The sequence below is a fragment of the Spinacia oleracea genome, chromosome 6 (assembly GCF_020520425.1).
Source record: "Spinacia oleracea cultivar Varoflay chromosome 6, BTI_SOV_V1, whole genome shotgun sequence".
In the NCBI taxonomy this organism is placed as follows: Eukaryota; Viridiplantae; Streptophyta; class Magnoliopsida; order Caryophyllales; family Amaranthaceae; genus Spinacia; species Spinacia oleracea.
Genome location: NC_079492.1, coordinates 142,634,450 through 142,651,823, shown reverse-complemented (window position 1 = coordinate 142,651,823; position 17,374 = coordinate 142,634,450). Strand labels below are relative to the sequence as shown.

The 17,374-nt window shown below is 36.5% G+C and overlaps 2 protein-coding genes across 2 annotated transcripts; both read left to right on the top strand.

The window, feature by feature from the left end:
- Positions 1–636: 636 nt before the first annotated feature.
- Positions 637–8,334, top strand: LOC110784343 (SPX domain-containing membrane protein At4g22990). Its single transcript, XM_021988783.2, has 11 exons — positions 637–998; positions 2,171–2,233; positions 2,838–2,958; positions 3,067–3,378; positions 3,499–3,603; positions 3,704–4,161; positions 4,287–4,582; positions 5,726–5,937; positions 6,582–6,772; positions 7,236–7,369; positions 7,860–8,334. The coding sequence occupies exons 2-11, from the start codon at positions 2,181–2,183 to the stop codon at positions 8,096–8,098; spliced, it is 2,121 nt and encodes a 706-aa protein (XP_021844475.1). The 5' UTR covers positions 637–998; positions 2,171–2,180; the 3' UTR covers positions 8,099–8,334.
- A 2,025-nt stretch (positions 8,335–10,359) lies between these two features.
- LOC110784321 (protein HOTHEAD) lies at positions 10,360–15,481 on the top strand. The gene is made up of 5 exons (XM_021988760.2): positions 10,360–10,537; positions 12,175–12,816; positions 13,511–13,902; positions 14,604–15,169; positions 15,252–15,481. Exons 1-5 carry the CDS (start codon positions 10,456–10,458, stop codon positions 15,304–15,306), a joined length of 1,737 nt encoding a protein of 578 aa, XP_021844452.1. The 5' UTR covers positions 10,360–10,455; the 3' UTR covers positions 15,307–15,481.
- The last annotated feature ends 1,893 nt before the right edge of the window (positions 15,482–17,374 follow it).

Below are 17,374 nucleotides of genomic sequence, written 5' to 3'. Positions count from 1 at the left end.
AGTTTATATGTATCCATACTAGATCCAAACGTATGGATACATCTGTTCTCTTATGATAACTCGTATTCCTATATTAAAGCTCTGTTCTTTTCAACTTATTTTCACTTATTTCAGGTTTAATAAAATACGAAATAAGATAAGATAAAAGAAGGGCCAATAAGTTCATATAAGATAATTTCAGATAAGATAAGATTAAAAGACACCTTTTATAACTTTTAATAAGATAAGTTCAAATAAGATAAGATAAGATAAGGAGTACTCCGTAATAAAATAAAATAGTTCAAGGCCAATTAGATAATATAAGTGAAATTCATATGAATAGAATGATACCTAACATAAAAAGGTAGAAACGATGGATACAAAATTACTAAAGTTGTATCCATATTCATTTCTCTAGAATTCACATTTCAATCAATTTCAAAGATTCAAATCATTATTACACTAGATCAAATCATACAAAATCAAAGAGAAGTGTATAGTATATGACTCAATAAAAGAAAATTGACATTAGATCCCCTTATTTTAAGCTAACAAAACATGGCCTCACCCCCAAGCACACAATGACAACATGCACAACCACATAAATGACACAACTCACAAGTCACAAGTGTTCATTCATTTGATCAATTTCCCTATAAATAAAATAAAATAAAATGGTGTATGCATTCAATTTTGATTTGAATCAAATAACCGTCACAAACTAAAATACTCGGTAGAAGGAGAGAATATAGGTATTCCTTTGGCGGCAGCAGTAACAGCAGGCCAGCAGCTCTCCCATCTCTCTCTTTCTCTCTCCTCCTTTCTGTTGTTGCATGATTAATATTTAATACGGAGTACTATCAGAAGTTCCTCAATTTCAAATTAGTTATTCCAATAGTTTTGCTGTCTATCTTTCTCTCTCTTCGATTTTGCGGCAAAATCTGCGGACCGTATCACAACTCGTCGTCATTCTATTTGTTGATGGTCATCTAATTAGCCTCTCGATTCCTCCGCATCAGGTTTATTTTTGTTTCAATTTTATTCTTTTTAATTGTCAACGTTATTTTTGTTTATTTAATCGATTACCTTTGCTTCATCTTTAAATTTATTATTTTGTGGTTTAGTTTCAGAGATTAATTTGGATTTCGAATTTGTGGTTTTGGTTGTTTTGATGACTAGTTTCATTGAATTTGACAATTTAAAATCGTAAATTACAAATGAAGAGCTGAATTAGTCTTGCTGATTGCGGACTTATTCATAATGAGTTGAAATTGTTGTTGTAATTAATTGTTTAATTGATCGTAGTAGCTGCTTAATTTTTTAAAACTATTACTCAATCTTTGTTTATAATAATAAGATACACAAATGTCATTAAATATCTTATCAACAATTCAATTGCTGTATGTAATTTGATCGGATACAACATACAACATACAACAATCGAGTTACTGATTGCGTCTTTGTGATGATATTAAACAACTTAGATTGTTTATTGTTCTTTGATGAATTCAATTTTCAAGATAATTTTATTCGGAGAGAGCGGATCTTTTGGAGGAGACTGAACATCAATATGACTTGCTTGCCGCATTTGGTTTGAGATGGGGATGGGGGTGTTTAATTACGTAGACGTAACCGAGTTTTGGTCAATATATTCGTTGAAGAACAGTCAATTTTATTATTTGTGAATATTGCTAGTACTGATTTGTTAAGTAGGATAAGGCAATGGGGGTGACTTAACGAGGATACTGTCAATTATGGCGAGTTCAACACAAGTTTGAAGCACTTATCTAGAGACCTCTTCAAATCAAAAACCAGAAACGGGTGTTTAGAGTTTCGGACTCTTATTTATTTAAGTGTGTCAGTGATGTTTTCGACTACTTAATGCCCGATTTCAATTGACATAGTTTACTTAATAATGCATGGCAACTAAGTTGTTGACAAATAACAACTTCAGGGAAATATATCATTTAAAATGTTGGGAGATGAGGCATTGATTATAAAGACGATTTCTGCCTGTTTAGTGAGAGGGTAGAATTCTTTTCTGTCAACAGGCTTTGTCGATAAGGGAAGAGAAAGGTGTTTATGTTTTGGTATAATTTGCAGTATTTTTGTTATTAGATTTACAGAAACCTGTTTTGATTTCCTCTTTTTAGTAAAGGACTGATAATTTGTATCTCTTTTTGTTCACCAGATCATTCAAGATGGTTGCTTTTGGGAAAAAGTTGAAAGAAAGGCAGCTCCAAGAATGGCAAGGGTATGTTACGTTCATGTTTGGAGTTTTATGCCTCTTTTGTGTTGTATAAAGAAAACGTTTTTACACTTTGTGGTTGTCTAGTTGGATGTTTGTTCTTGCATTTCTTAAGAATTTGCAATCATTGAGTGCTTGCATTTGGGAGTTGCACACAGTGCTTGGTCGATTGCTGGAAGTATAGTTTATGCAGAGAGGGCTACATTTGCATATTTCATGAGAGATGGAACTTCCCAGCTGTACACATTGTTTTTATCAACTGAACAACTTTATGGTTTTCTACTTTTGGAAACTACAATATGCAGGCGTTTTACAGATATTGAGAGGCTACTGAATGCACTAAACAATGGCAATCTAGTTATATTTATTTTTGCATTGTTCACTTTGAATTCATGGTACACACACAATCTGTGGACGGGGGTATTCACTGCAGTGCCAAACCTGTATGGACATGATGTATTGATATGATTGTTTGATGCCTTGATATTTTGATATGTACTAGCAGTCAATTAAATTAGCTGCTTTGGTTTGAGGAGGGGCATCTGTTTAATTTCATATACGTTCCATGATGTTTGAAACTCTTCTAATTGCGGTGTTTTGTCTGTTTTAGGTATTACATCAACTACAAACTAATGAAGAAGAAAGTCAAACAATATGGTCAACATATAGAGACTGGAACACTGGGAAGACGGCAGGTGTTGAAAGACTTCTCAAGAATGTTAGACATTCAGGTAGGAAAATGTGTTTTTTACCTTTTTGGAATGTTCTTCGATTGACTGTTCAGTTTTGAAATGAACTCCAGTTGAACGTTTAAAGTTTATGCTATGTTGTTGTTGTAGATCGAAAAAATCGTCCTTTTCCTTTTGGAACAACAAGGGCTCCTTGCTGGGAGGTTAGCCAAACTTGGAGAGCAGCATAACTCTCCTGATCAACAGTCAGACATAGCAACAATATCTCAATTGCGGGAAGCATATAGAGAAGTTGGGCTGGATTTATTAAAGCTTCTGTACTTTGTTGAGATTAATGCTATTGGTCTTCGTAAGATTCTAAAGAAGTTTGATAAGCGATTTGGTTACCGTTTCACTGATTACTATGTGAAAACACGTGCTGATCATCCTTATTCTCAGCTGCAGCAAGTCTTCAAGCATGTGGTGAGTTTTCCTAGTCAGATTTAAACTTCTATGTCATCCATTCTTAAAAGTGTACACGGTTTTATATCGAGCATTTTCCACTTCCTTGTTTGTTCACTTTTTGACATGTACTACGTGCAGGGAATAGGAGCCGTTGTGGGAGCTATAACTCGCAATCTCGGAGACTTGCAGGAGCGCCAAGGAAGTTATGCATCGATATATGATCAGCCTGCTCTACCCCTTCAGGTTGCTTGCTAATTTTTTGCTAGAATGCATGTTCCTGTTCTTTTTATTTGTTGAGTATAGGAGCTTCCCTTGACGAATCACTTAAATGGTATTACTGCAGGATCCTGTAATTGATTCCATAAAATCAGCTGTAGATAGGTTGGGCTACTCGACGAATTTCCTTCACTTCTTAGCGCAACATGCGCTTATCATGCAGGATGAGATATTACCAAGTCCAGTTGAGGAGGAACTTGTTGACAAAAGCTACCATTTCGATTCGCTTATTTTAAACTTAGCAAACACATTTTTATACATGATCAATACATATATTATTGTTCCAACTGCCGATGATTACTCCATGAGCCTTGGAGCTGCTGCAACAGTCTGTGGTATTGTTATTGGTGCAATGGCTGTTGCACAGGTCTTTTCTTCAGTGTATTTCAGTGCCTGGTCTAACAGATCATACTTCAGACCTCTTGTATTTAGCAGCATCGTTCTTTTTGTGGGAAATATCATGTATGCATTGGCTTTTGATTTCAACTCAATATGGATTCTCTTGATTGGTCGTGTCTTCTGTGGGTATGTTGAGACCGTCTCCTCTGTTTTGGATCTTTTCTTTGTTGGGTTTTTTTTGTTTGGAAAGTGTCTTTTGATAGGAACAACAAATTGGATGGCTTAGCAAATTTGTTTATTTGATTTTTCAGATTGGGTTCTGCTAGAGCAGTTAACCGGCGTTACATCAGTGATTGCGTGCCCCTTAAGATTCGAATGCAAGCATCAGCTGGTTTCGTCAGTGCAAGTGCTCTTGGAATGGCATGTGGCCCCGCTCTTGCCGGCTTACTCCAAACAAATTTCAAGCTTTTCAACTTGACCTTCAACCAGGATACTCTTCCTGGTTGGGTTATGGCAGTTGCCTGGCTGCTGTATTTAGTTTGGCTGTGGATTGCATTTAAAGAACCTTCACATGAGGATGATTATGTGGAACAACAATCTAACACAGGTATGCTTACTATAGGACTCGGAACAGAGTAGAGAGAAAAAAAAATCTCTCTATAGGATCATGATAATGGTCAAGTAAAATGATAGTTCATGTCCTGCTAAATTTTGTAGTTGTCGACAGGTTGCCTTGAGCTCTGTGATTTGATGACATTGACTTAGCTGTCTAAACGTCAATTTTAAATGGAAAACATTTTCATGGAATTTTTGTTGGTTCCTTTTCCAAATTTGAAACTCTTGACATGACTTGGCTATGTGGTAATTCTAATGTTACGCTGTAATCAGATACCACTGAAAAATATATTGGCAATTGTGCTGCTAATTGCTGCTGAAGAGACTAGATTATTTCCGGAAGCAATATGTTTAATGAGATGTTTAATAATACTTAAAGAGTTATCTTGGTAGGTTTGATATGTTTTATCAACTGCTAATTTACTTGGAATTATCTTGGTAGGATTGATTTTCAGACATGGTTATTGAAATCTTAAACATTTGCACTTATTATCCATGTGTTTAGCTTTCTAGGTAGCAGTTGATGTTTAAGTAGTTTAGTATATCTATCCATTCCAAGACATTTGATGTCAACTACATTTTACTCCGTAGGCTAGCGTTCTGGAAGTGCAACACGTGGTTAATGGTTGTCACCCTGGTTAATGGTTGTCACTGTTACACCATTTGTACTGTGTCGAAAGATTTAGGCTAAAGTTTTGACGTTCGAAGTTGATGCGTTTTAGTTTTGAACATTTACATATTCCATTTTTATCCTTGAGAGTATATTACTGGTAAATTGATCATGGCGTATCTGATATTTTCTTGTTTACTTGATACAAGTATGCCTCACCACGCACATCATGGAGAATGCTAGTTCCAGACCACATCTTAGAGCGCTTTAGTAACCATCACCTGTATTCTAATTTTGAAAACTGCATCTTGTGGATGAGATAAGGCTGTCTCTGATTTGTCAAACTGCATCTTCTGTTTTTTTGATTTGGAGAAAATGGTACTTCGGCCCTAGCGTATTTATCAGTGTTGGAGCTATGCATTCTGCTTGTCTGCTTGATGACTTTTGACTTTTGATGGTTATTGTTGTACATTTACGTTGTTGTGAATGTTTGAATATTGCGCATCTAATCCATTTTCTTGACAGAAACACAGCAGAATGATGTGATGGAGAGAGGTCTTCAGCAACCTTTGCTTATAACGGAAAAGATTGAGAGAAGTTCAGAAGAAAAGGAACGAAATGGTGATGATGATGACGGTGATGCAGAATGTGACGAAAGTGAAGAAGCTCCTGAAGAATCCCGCAAACCAGTCACTTCATTTGCATCTGCTTACAGATTGCTCACGCCTTCTATTAAGGTATGCAATCAAATGCCTAGTCCTGCTGTTACCAGAACTCTTATGCCTCTTCCATACACATGTCATGGATGACTTGACTATTGACATCATGTCATGTAACTCAAGTTACTTGGTATAGTCTTTAATTACGTTATTGAGTTGATCAATGCAAATTCAGTTGCATATATTGATATGATAAAAGCTCATTGCTTTTAGTACTCCTAATTTTGATTGTATAACCTTGGTATCTTATGAATGGTTTAGTGAGTTGTGTCCTCAAGACTTCATTCTTATACAAAGAGCAAGTTGTATTGTTGTTGTCTGAATATTCTTTTACTATCGGACATAGATGGTTTTTATATACTTCGTATATTCTAAGCATGATATAAGGGGTGGCCTCTAATCAGTCGCAATTTCCTCTCTCATTTATCGTGCTCTTTTTATATGCATGGTTTCTGTAACCCTTCTGCTTCACATAATCCTTTGGCAAGGGGGATATTTACAGGACAATGGGGCCTCCAGATACTGTGTTATTTCTAAATGTTACATTAGATGATCTTAGTGAGTAAGCTGTGTCCTAGTGGCTTTGAGAGTGGCATAACAACAATAGTCCGCCTAGGGGTCCTCTGTTACTGACACTGCGTTTCCTTTTTTGATGTTTTCAGGTCCAATTGTTGATATATTTCATGCTCAAGTATGCAATGGAAATCTTACTTTCAGAATCTAGTGTTGTTACGACATACTATTTTGGTTGGACTACAAGCTCCGTGTCTATTTTTCTCGCCTGCCTTGGTCTGACGGTACTTCCTGTGAATATAGTTGTTGGAAGCTACATCAGTAACATGTTTCAGGAGAGGTATTGTTCTTGCTTTCAGTCAGTATAAGGTAGAAAATGTATGTTTCTATTTGATTTCCCTTAGTCTTAAGAGGTTTTTTCTCTGACCAAATTATGCAAGTTATTTGATGTCTTTCAATTTTCAAATGGGAGCACATAAATTCAGAGTATTCAAACTGTCGACAATAAAAAGGATCTAGCAAAATGGATAAAAATAGCATCAGTTAATATAGTCACCATTTCAGCCGTAGGTTTTTCTTAGGTGTTCCCTGATAAAGCAGATTGTACAATAGCTTATTTGAGGTTTTAGTAATTTCTTAGCACCTGACTTTTGAATTAGAATAACCTTTCGAAGGAAGAACGATTGGAAGAAAAATTTGAACAGTTTGATTGTAATATTGATCAATTTTTACTGTTTGCTGGTGTTGTATTGGCTAACTTTTCATCTACTAAACACCCACTATATTTTGACTTCTGGTTGCAGGCAAATTTTGTTGGCGTCCCAGATTATGGTTTGCATAGGCATCCTGCTTAGCTTCAACTTTTTTGTTAAGTATACTGTCCCGCAATATGTCTGTTCAGGCCTGATCATGTTCGTCTCTGCTGAAGTTCTCGAGGGTAAGATTCTAGTAATCTCTACACTATACACTTATCTGCCGTTTAAATTCCTAAATTTGAAGCATACTGTACTGACAACTCTATCCCCGGGGGTAGGCATAATAGATCTAAATCATCACACAAGTGGTTACTGCTATATATCTGTTGGAAACTCATTTTCTTTAGAAATAGTGTAAGGTTGATGTTAAGCTATGAGATGCATGTAGCATTCTGGATCAGTAATGATACTAATGAACATGCAATAATCAAGAGTAGATGGTAAATTTTCAGCATTGAACAAATACAGACAAAAATTATAAGGAAAATGCTTCATATCTGTTGTCCGAAATTAGTTGATACGTTGATGGAATAATATAAAATAGCAACGTGACAACTAAGCCTGGACGGTGGTAGTAGAACCTAATACATCCTAGTTTTACTAGATCAAAATAAAGTAACATTACAAGTGTTTTCTCTTGAAACTCAATGAAATTTTGATGTTAACTTGTAGGGGTGAACCTGTCGCTCCTCTCTCGGGTAATGTCATCAAGACTCTCACGCGGGACATACAATGGTGGACTGCTATCAACAGAAGCTGGAACACTAGCAAGAGTGGTTGCAGATGGCACAATCACCCTGATCGGGCTGTTGGGTACAAGTAGTCTACTGAATCTGACTCTTCTACCTTCGTTTCTTATTTGCGTTGGCTGCATAATTGCTACTTGCTACACCTACAACTCTCTCTACTGATTACTTCAGTCATGAGCATCCACACAATTCCTCCTTTTCCATTCTCAACTCTCAAATTTTGATTGTTATTTATTTTATTTTTTCCAGTTTTGACATTTCACCTGTTTTTGATGTATATTGTAGGGCAAGATAGGCCTATTTTGTTAGTTTGCCCTCAATTGAGCCTCTTTAGCTAAATACTTGAGGTGGTTTGCCGTGGGCAGTAATAATGTTCATTTCAACATGGTTCCTTTGCAGCTTTTATGAAAATTTTGGATATTTCATAGTAGTGATATACGGAGTACTCCGTAGTATCATGTGATACTTTGCGCATTCATACAATTATGTGATGATGGAGTCGGGGGAGAACACATACGCTTGATAAATTGAACACGCGTAAGTTGTATTCCCTCCATCCCAGAATAGTCACAACAACGCTTGCCAATGCACAATTTTGACCACTAATATCAAACCGTTTCAAGTATTCCGGGACAGAGGGAGTATTAAGTTAACAATTTCATTGTAGTGTTGTACCTATCGATCAATCTATTGATGTAATGTACGGGGGCTCTAAATATGGTGGTCCAAAAATGAAGATGACACTAGCATATTTGGAGATCAACTGACATATTTCAAAGCTGACCAGGTCATTCACTGTCTATAGCTTGGTTATTGAGAAGTCTATCGCTCTCAAGCTCGCCGGCCACGGCCAGCTTAGTGATATTGATGGCTCAAAGTGGTCCTAGTTCAGAAGAAAATGAATGCCTTGAGAGTTGAGCCTTTGAACCAGTACTCCTCAACTAGTAGTATACTGGTACACCGTAATGTACTTCGTAATGGAATCCGTATTACGGACGGAGCACTACTCTTAAAACAAGCACTACTAAAGATGGTTGTGGGACAGACCGAACTTTGGGCTGGATTGACCCGTCTACGCCAAACCGGTTTGTAATGCTTTGAGTCAAAAATTTCAAAAAGCAACCCTGACCATCATGCCTAAGCCTAAATTTATTACATTTAGCATGTTTTACTAGTCCGGGCCGGATTTGTCATGTTTTTTTCCAAAAAAGACGCAGTCCATGACCTACCCCTTTGTGCTCGTGTCGATCCGTTCTTTTTTTTGTGCCGGCCGACCCGTAACCATCTTTTAAGTACTTGTTACACATTGAGGATATTCTCTTATGGGATTTATTATTTGTAGCCTTTTGGAAATTGAAAATATGCCGTTGGTTAGTAAATGTGGAATTATTAAAAAAATGCCGTAGATAGGCTTTAATAAAAGAAAATCGGCCAAAGATTATATTAATATTACTAAATTTTCCTTTGGAAATAACATTTTGTAATTTGTATATGTGGGTTATTTCAAATCGTCGGATTGGAGCTAAACCGCTTAAGCATGTCGTTGAGTCCACGTTGCACTCATTGGCTATAGCCTATAGACTCAAAATATGGTTTATGCACCCGGGTGCATAAATGCACAATGCTCACTGTGCACCCGATTTTTGAATGAACATATAGTTCAAATACAAATAACATATTGTCCATATCCAAAAAACATATAACCAATGAACATGTAGTTTAAATCCATAGAACATATAGTTTAAATATTTCACTAGTACATGTATATTGAAATTATTCTCCATGCTCATTAGATTTTCAATAAATGTTCAACAGGGTGCACAATGAGCACTGTTCACCCGGATGTATAATCCAAATTGCGCTATAGACTCTCAATCTCTCATCTCCCTATGTCTCTCTTCATCACACTAACATTATAATGAACTCGTACTCGTACTTAGCTTTCTCAAAGGCAAACATCAAAAGCTTAGCCTAGATATACCTTGAAGTCAAACCCAAACTACCAAGTAGTCAAGTACTTTAAATTAATGCATTCAAAGTTAGTTGCAACAATCAATTAATTCACCTAAGCTTCAATTCCATATTTAATTAACAAAAATATTGCTAATTTTATTCTGAAAAACAATTTCACCAAAGTGAAGTCTCCTTCAAAATCGATCGCTATCCACGTTGTGTAAGTTGTCACACTTAATTTAATTTACTTTAAAAAAAAAAATTGACTCATATATATGTTGTGAATTTATGTCAAACACTAAATTTAATTAAAAATAATATTCGAAATAATTGCATATACATTTTGCATCATCTTTGTAGTGGGGTAGTATTTTTAGGCGTCCAAATTGGTCGTTAATTAGTAACTAATTTTAGTCCATCTTTAATTATTTTATTGTTCTTGTAATAGTATATAATAAGTGGAGTTATTAGTGTATTTTTATTATGTGTAGCATGCAAGTTTAATTAGCTATATACACCCAAAAACTTTCTAAGTGTTTTAGCAAGTTTTTTAGTGTCACTTAAAAATGAGTAACGGAAAGCTTGGGTGGTGGAGACTCTTGGTTGTTGCTTCCTTCTTCTTCCATGGCCTTTCTTCCTCTGAGACAGGTAACATTTTACATTTATTTTTACACTTTAATTATAAGTTTAGTATACTAATTCGATCGCTAATTGATGATTAAAAGTTACTTACTTAATACTTAATCAATCGTGGGTGCTAATTTAAAGTTAGCAAAGTTATCACCGGATTGTCACGATAAAAAAAGATGGATACATACGTACCTAGCTAGGTGGTATTCTTTTGATTCAAAGATAACTTCACACTTGCTCGATCTTGTAGATAGAAAAACTCACAACAAAAATGGTCAAAGCTTTCAGAATTTGACGTTATACATTTTAATTTAAATGTAGAAATTTGTTAAAATTATATTGATGTGTATTCTTGAATTAGTAACTTCTACGGAGTAACTAATTTTAAGTTAGTAAGAGTTGTTAATGATATGTTCGTGTTTGTCACTCATGAGAAAACCATGTCGTTAAATATACGTTGCATTGAAATTTGTTCTGAATAGGTGAAATTACAACTATATATTAAGTGAAACCATGGTCTTAATTGTAATTCTCCTTTCCTCATTACGATAGATCTCAGGTTGAATTTCCCAGACCTCACCTATAATTTGAATTGCTCTTAAGATAAATTCACACATAAAAAAAAATGTGATTAGTGTAGGCAGAAACAATTTGGAGTGTGTAGTAGAAATAAAGGATAATTTTACAATGGCTACAATAATTCTGTAGCCATTGTAATTTTTTGATCAAAACCGTTAAATTTCTATATTAAATCAGGACCATCCATACATTGGGTTGACTTGGTAATTAATATATCTTAAAATTAAAACAGTTATAAAAATAAGATTAATATTAATAAATGAAAATTCAGTTTCTTCTACGAAAATTCACTTGTACGAGTTGTAACCTGTCCATTTTATCTGATTCCATTGGTTTGTTCATATGATTTAAAATCCAGATTTGAAAATAATACGGAGTAGAATTAAAACATGCATTAACTATTTTGAAATTTACGGAAGAAGCTAAAAACCAATTTCATAAATAAAAAGCAGTATAGAATCGATCTTGCCGGAAGAGAAAGGAGAGGTAGTTGTTCGTATATAGATGGTGATATACATCGGCTTCCGATCTATCAAATTTATGTTGTTCAATTTGGATGGACAAATGGAGATAATTAAATGTTGATAATGTCTCACTGCAGCATAAAATAAATATTGAACTTATAGATACTGATTTCAAATGACAATATCACGACTTTCATTTTGGAGGCACATCAATGGAGATTGCAAAAATGTTGCATGAGGTATAGCAGTGGTTCCTCAGCGATTTATTTTCTCTATTTAAAAAAAATGAAAAACAGTTTCCTCAAAATATAAAATACTAAAATAGATTTAATTTAATTTGATTCTGATTTTAAAAAATCTTATAGTCAAACAATCGAATGGATAAGATTAGTCTCAAAAATTAAAGGGTTGAGATTGAAAGCAATTACAATGGCTACAGGTTAATGGTAGCCATTGAAAAGTCTTCCAGAAATAAATGATATTCAAGTCTACAAAAACTTTCCTACGCTATTTTAATGTAACGCTTTTTATTCGAATTCTATAAGCACCACTTAATAATGTATCATGTTTGGTCTTATAGCTAATTTGTTTCCAACGTGATTTTGGTGACAGCACCCAACTATAGCTTTGTCCACAACGCAACAACAGCACCACCAACCTCCTACTACGACTACATCATCGTCGGTGGTGGCACAGCCGGGTGTCCCTTAGCCGCCACCCTCTCTCACAACGCAACCGTCTTACTCCTAGAGCGAGGCGGCTCACCCTATGGAAATTCCAACATTACCCTCCTCTCCTCTTTTGGGTCGGCCCTCTCGGACCTATCCCCCAACTCCCCGTCCCAACGGTTTATATCCGAGGACGGGGTCATCAATGCAAGGGCCCGTGTCCTTGGGGGCGGGTCCTGCCTTAATGCCGGGTTCTACACCCGTGCAGGACCCGGTTATGTTCAAAACGTGGGGTGGGACCCACGTCTTGTTAACGAGTCCTACCAATGGGTGGAGGATGTGGTGGCGTTTCAGCCACCAATGAGGGAGTGGCAATCAGCTGTTAGGGATGGGCTTCTACAAGCTGGGATAGTCCCTTTTAATGGGTTTACATATGATCATATGAATGGGACTAAGATTGGTGGAAGCATCTTTGATAGGGAAGGGAATAGGCATACTGCTGCTGATTTGTTGGGGTATGCTAATCCCCATGGGATTAATGTGCTCTTGCATGCTACTGTCCACAAGATTTTGTTCAAAACCAAAGGTAAGTACCTTTCTTTTTACACATTTTTATTTGGGCGCATATGGTCTGGTTTGGTGTGGTTTAATACATAAACCAAACCAAATAATAATATTACGGTTTGACATTTTTCACAACCAAACCTAACCATATTACGTGTCAAATCGGACCAAACCAAACCGCATAAAAGCAATTTGGTTTGCGGTCTAACTTTTTTTTAATTTATTTCCCAATAATTTTCTTAGAAAAATAGTTCGCACTATAAGCCTAGCTAAACACCTAAAAATAGTTCGGAGTACTTGATAATTTCAATATATTAAAATAAATCACGTAAATAACTTGGTTATTATTATTTTACCTTTGTAAACTTAGTTTTAACTTATTTTAAATATTTAAAAAATATCTTTTTAACGTAAAATGGTTTATTACGGTTTGTGGTTTGGTTGGTTTCAATTTTTTAAGAAATCATACAATAAATTACGGTTTTGAAAAATGTTACAAACCAAACCATAAATTACGATTTTAAAAAAAAAGCTACAAGCCAAACCGTAATTTCGAACAGTAAACCAAACCGCTAAAATACGATTTGATTTACGGTTTGATGCGGTTTAAACCAAACTCTGAACAGCCAAGCATGGTAATTTGAGTAATTTTCCGCCCACAATTACTTAAATATCGACTCATCCGTAATATTGACTGAATTTCCAACAATGGGCAGGACTAGCAAGGCCACAAGCCAACGGGGTGCAATTCGTGGACACGCAAGGGGTCCGACACACAGCCTACCTAAATCCCGGGCCTAAAAGTGAACTTATAATATCAGCTGGATCATTAGGAAGCCCACAACTTCTAATGCTTAGTGGGATTGGCCCAGCAGATCATCTTAAGGCCCATAATATTAGCTTGGTTTTGGATCAGCCCAATGTTGGACAGGGTATGAGAGACAATCCAATGAATGCAATCTACATCCCTTCTCCTCTCCCTGTGGAGGTCTCACTCATCCAAGTGGTTGGTATCACCCCTTTTGGCAGCTACATTGAGGCTGCTAGTGGTGAGAATTTCGGCGGCCGCACCGTCCACCCAAGAGACTTCGGCATGCTCTCTCCAAAGGTATAAAAATAACAAGTTTTTGTTTTACGATAAGCTAAGATAGGGTCACAACTCGCCAAGGGACAGGGAAATGTTAGTAGTCCAATGGTTTTGATTAACGATGGCTGTGGGCCGGGCAGGCCCAAGGCCCAACCCAACACGAAAAATACACGGTCAGTCACTAGCATGAAGTAGTGGGTCGTGGATCAGGCCTGAGCCGTATAACTTTGGAAAAAGCACGACACGACCCGGCCCTGCACGACAAAGTACACTAAATTTAGTAAAATTAAGCTTATATACGACAACCTGGCCCCACATGAGGACACGTGGTCTGGGCGGTTTTAATTTTTTTTGGCCTAACCCATTACAAGCGGGCTTAGCATGGGTACATAAGGGGGGGAGTTCTTACTTTTGTGTACGAGCCAATTAGGCGTAGGCACGATGAGGACATCTGGGCCTAGGCTGCATTTTGATTTTTTGCACAATATGCCCCAAGTGGGCTTGGTATGGGCCGGACCTGTTCAGACCCACAAACCGTGGGCACGGCCCAGATCCCAGCCCACAACCATCTTTAAGTTTTATTTACAATAATAGTTTAGAAAAAGTATGGTACAAACTACAAAGGGGTGCATTCTTACTTTTTCGGTACAGGGCAACTCAAGTTTTTACACAAAGTACACAGATATAATGCAACATTGCTAATATAATGTCACATTTTACAGATTGGTCAACTGTCCATAGTACCACCAAAGCAAAGAACCCCAGAAGCATTAGCCGAAGCCATTGAACAAATGTCAAACCTACCTGACATAGCCTTCCAAGGCGGGTTCATCATCGAGAAAGTAATGGGTCCAGTCTCAACGGGCCACCTAGAGCTTCAAAGTCTTGACCCAAACCAGAACCCATCAGTAACCTTCAACTATTTCCAAGAACCCGAGGACCTACAAAGGTGTGTGCAAGGGCTACAAACCATAGAAAAAGTAATAGACTCACAACCATTTTCCAAATTCAAGTATCAAGGTCAATCAGTTCATACTCTACTTAATATGACGGCTAGTACCCCAGTAAACATGTTACCTCACCATGCCAATGTATCAACTTCGCTTGAGCAGTTCTGTAAGGATACAGTCATGACTATCTGGCATTACCATGGAGGTTGTTTGGTAGAAAGAGTTGTGGATTCTGATTATAAGGTTATTGGGGTTGACTCTTTAAGGGTGATTGATGGATCTACCTTTTATTATTCCCCTGGGACTAATCCTCAAGCTACTGTTATGATGCTTGGAAGGTAATATTAATTCGCTAATTATGTACAAATTATAAAGAAGTATTCTTCAAATTAGTATACTAATGATGTGTTTGATTCGCAGGTATATGGGAGTAAGGATGTTAAGAGAGAGGTTAGAAAGCCAAGGGAGGAAATGAGCTGAACCATCTTCAATAAAGATAATGATCATGGATGATTCTGTTAAATTTGCTTTGGAAAAATTCTTATTTTGTTGTTCTCAAACAAATTTTGAGATCTTAAATTGTTTAACATTGTAACTCAGTTTCTTCTATTTTATTCGAAATAATAGTATCATAGATATTCCATATGCCATATGATTTGGTTCATATTAATGAAGTATATTCAATCAATACTCTCCAACAGTATATTAACAACTGCATGAGCAGAACTTGAAAAGAGATGAAAATTCATATGGAACTTACGACATGTATGTCGAGTACACAATCTCTTGTTTTTATGTACAAGTTCTTGAAGTCCATCCTCCGACATGTCTGAGCCTTAGTTGTCCTTGACAGAAGAAGCTTCAAACTTTGGATAGTTGATCCACTCTTTCGAATGCTTTGTTATATCCCTGGAATAAAGCCAAGGTGTTATATCAGATATGTCTGCCGAACAACAATCAACATGATCCATTTAATATTTAACACAGCAGAAATGCAGAACATGCTTAAGAGGTTGATGATCTCGAATGCAACCCTAAAAACTAGAGAGTTTCCTGAAGAGATGTACAATGCCTAAGATGAATCAAATCTGCAGAACAATATAGAGTTATAGACCTAGCTTAATTACCTTCCACAACAGTTCCGGCATATCCAATGCAAGTTGAGCTACAGCGAACTCATAGATAGAACTAGCTCTTTCTGTTTCACACAAAGAACGCTCTAACTCATTGCATTTTAAATGTTAGCCAATACATCAAATAATTTACCCACGTGGGATTCGAACCCACATCTTTGTGCATTTGCACAATGCTCTCCCATTTGAGCTAATAGGTTAGTGCTACTTTGAGAAAAACTTAGTCAATGGCCCAATGCATTCATTCTATTGAAGAAATGCTTATAGTAAACAAAACTAGGTAATAATTAGTTAATAACAATCATGGCGAATGAACTCATAAATTGCAATTTGACCAAAACGTGAAGTGCTCAAACTTGAGAGCTCCCCTTGACTTTCATGCACTTGTGTGAGTAATACACATATAGCTGCATAAAAGTACCCTGTCTGGTGAGGGAATGGAAAACCTTTGCTCTGTATTGTTAATCAACATCTGAAATCCAAGTGCAAAAATTCAAGACTGAAAAGAATTAAGCACTTCCTGTTCTTATTCGGATTTCAATACCTTGATTTGCTGCTAAGCCTGATGTGTCATGTATAAACTGCATACCAAAGTAGGAGGTATAGGAAGCTAAACCACCAGTATCGGAAACTCTTGCTCATAATCTGTAACCTTGCTCATAATCTGTAACCTGAAGAGGCAAGTTTGCATTTGCAAAACTTGTATTATTTCCCTGTAGCACAAGGTAGACAGAAATATCAGTTAACCACGCCAAATTGTATTAGGAGTAGGGCGTTAAGTAGACGAACTGCATAACTGTACAAAAAACATAACCTCCACCATGGCTGAATATTTCATTTGTCAATGCATTTAGTATTCAGCATTCAGAAACATCAATTATACATCCCATAATTTTATTTTCATATTAAGTTGGTCGTACTTGGTTCATGACGAAGTATAGAAGCAAACTTACATCACAAAAACCAGAATTTTGTACTGATACTGTTGTAGAGGTTATGATTTGCTGCAAATAGTCTGAAACTTAACGAACAAGTGTCAGTCAATACAAAAAACTCTAACATCAGGAAAAATATCATCATATATATTTGGGACTTTGCAAATTCCTGATAAAAGGGAGCTTTCTTACTTTTATAATGAGTCTGCATTTTCATGATACATTCGTAGTAAAATTTTCACAAAAAAACATGAGGACAACAATATGTAAAAGAGGTAATAGGACCATGGTTACGACTTACAACAATTACGAGTCTTGGGTGCATACCTAGTGTGAACTGTGAAGCAACTTAACCTTGCAGCTCTATAGGTCACACGCACACGGTATCAACTCACCTTTACGAAGTGGCCAACTTCGTCTGTGGAGTCTACAAGGTGACCAGCCTTGCTAAAGAATGTATGCACACCCATTGCAA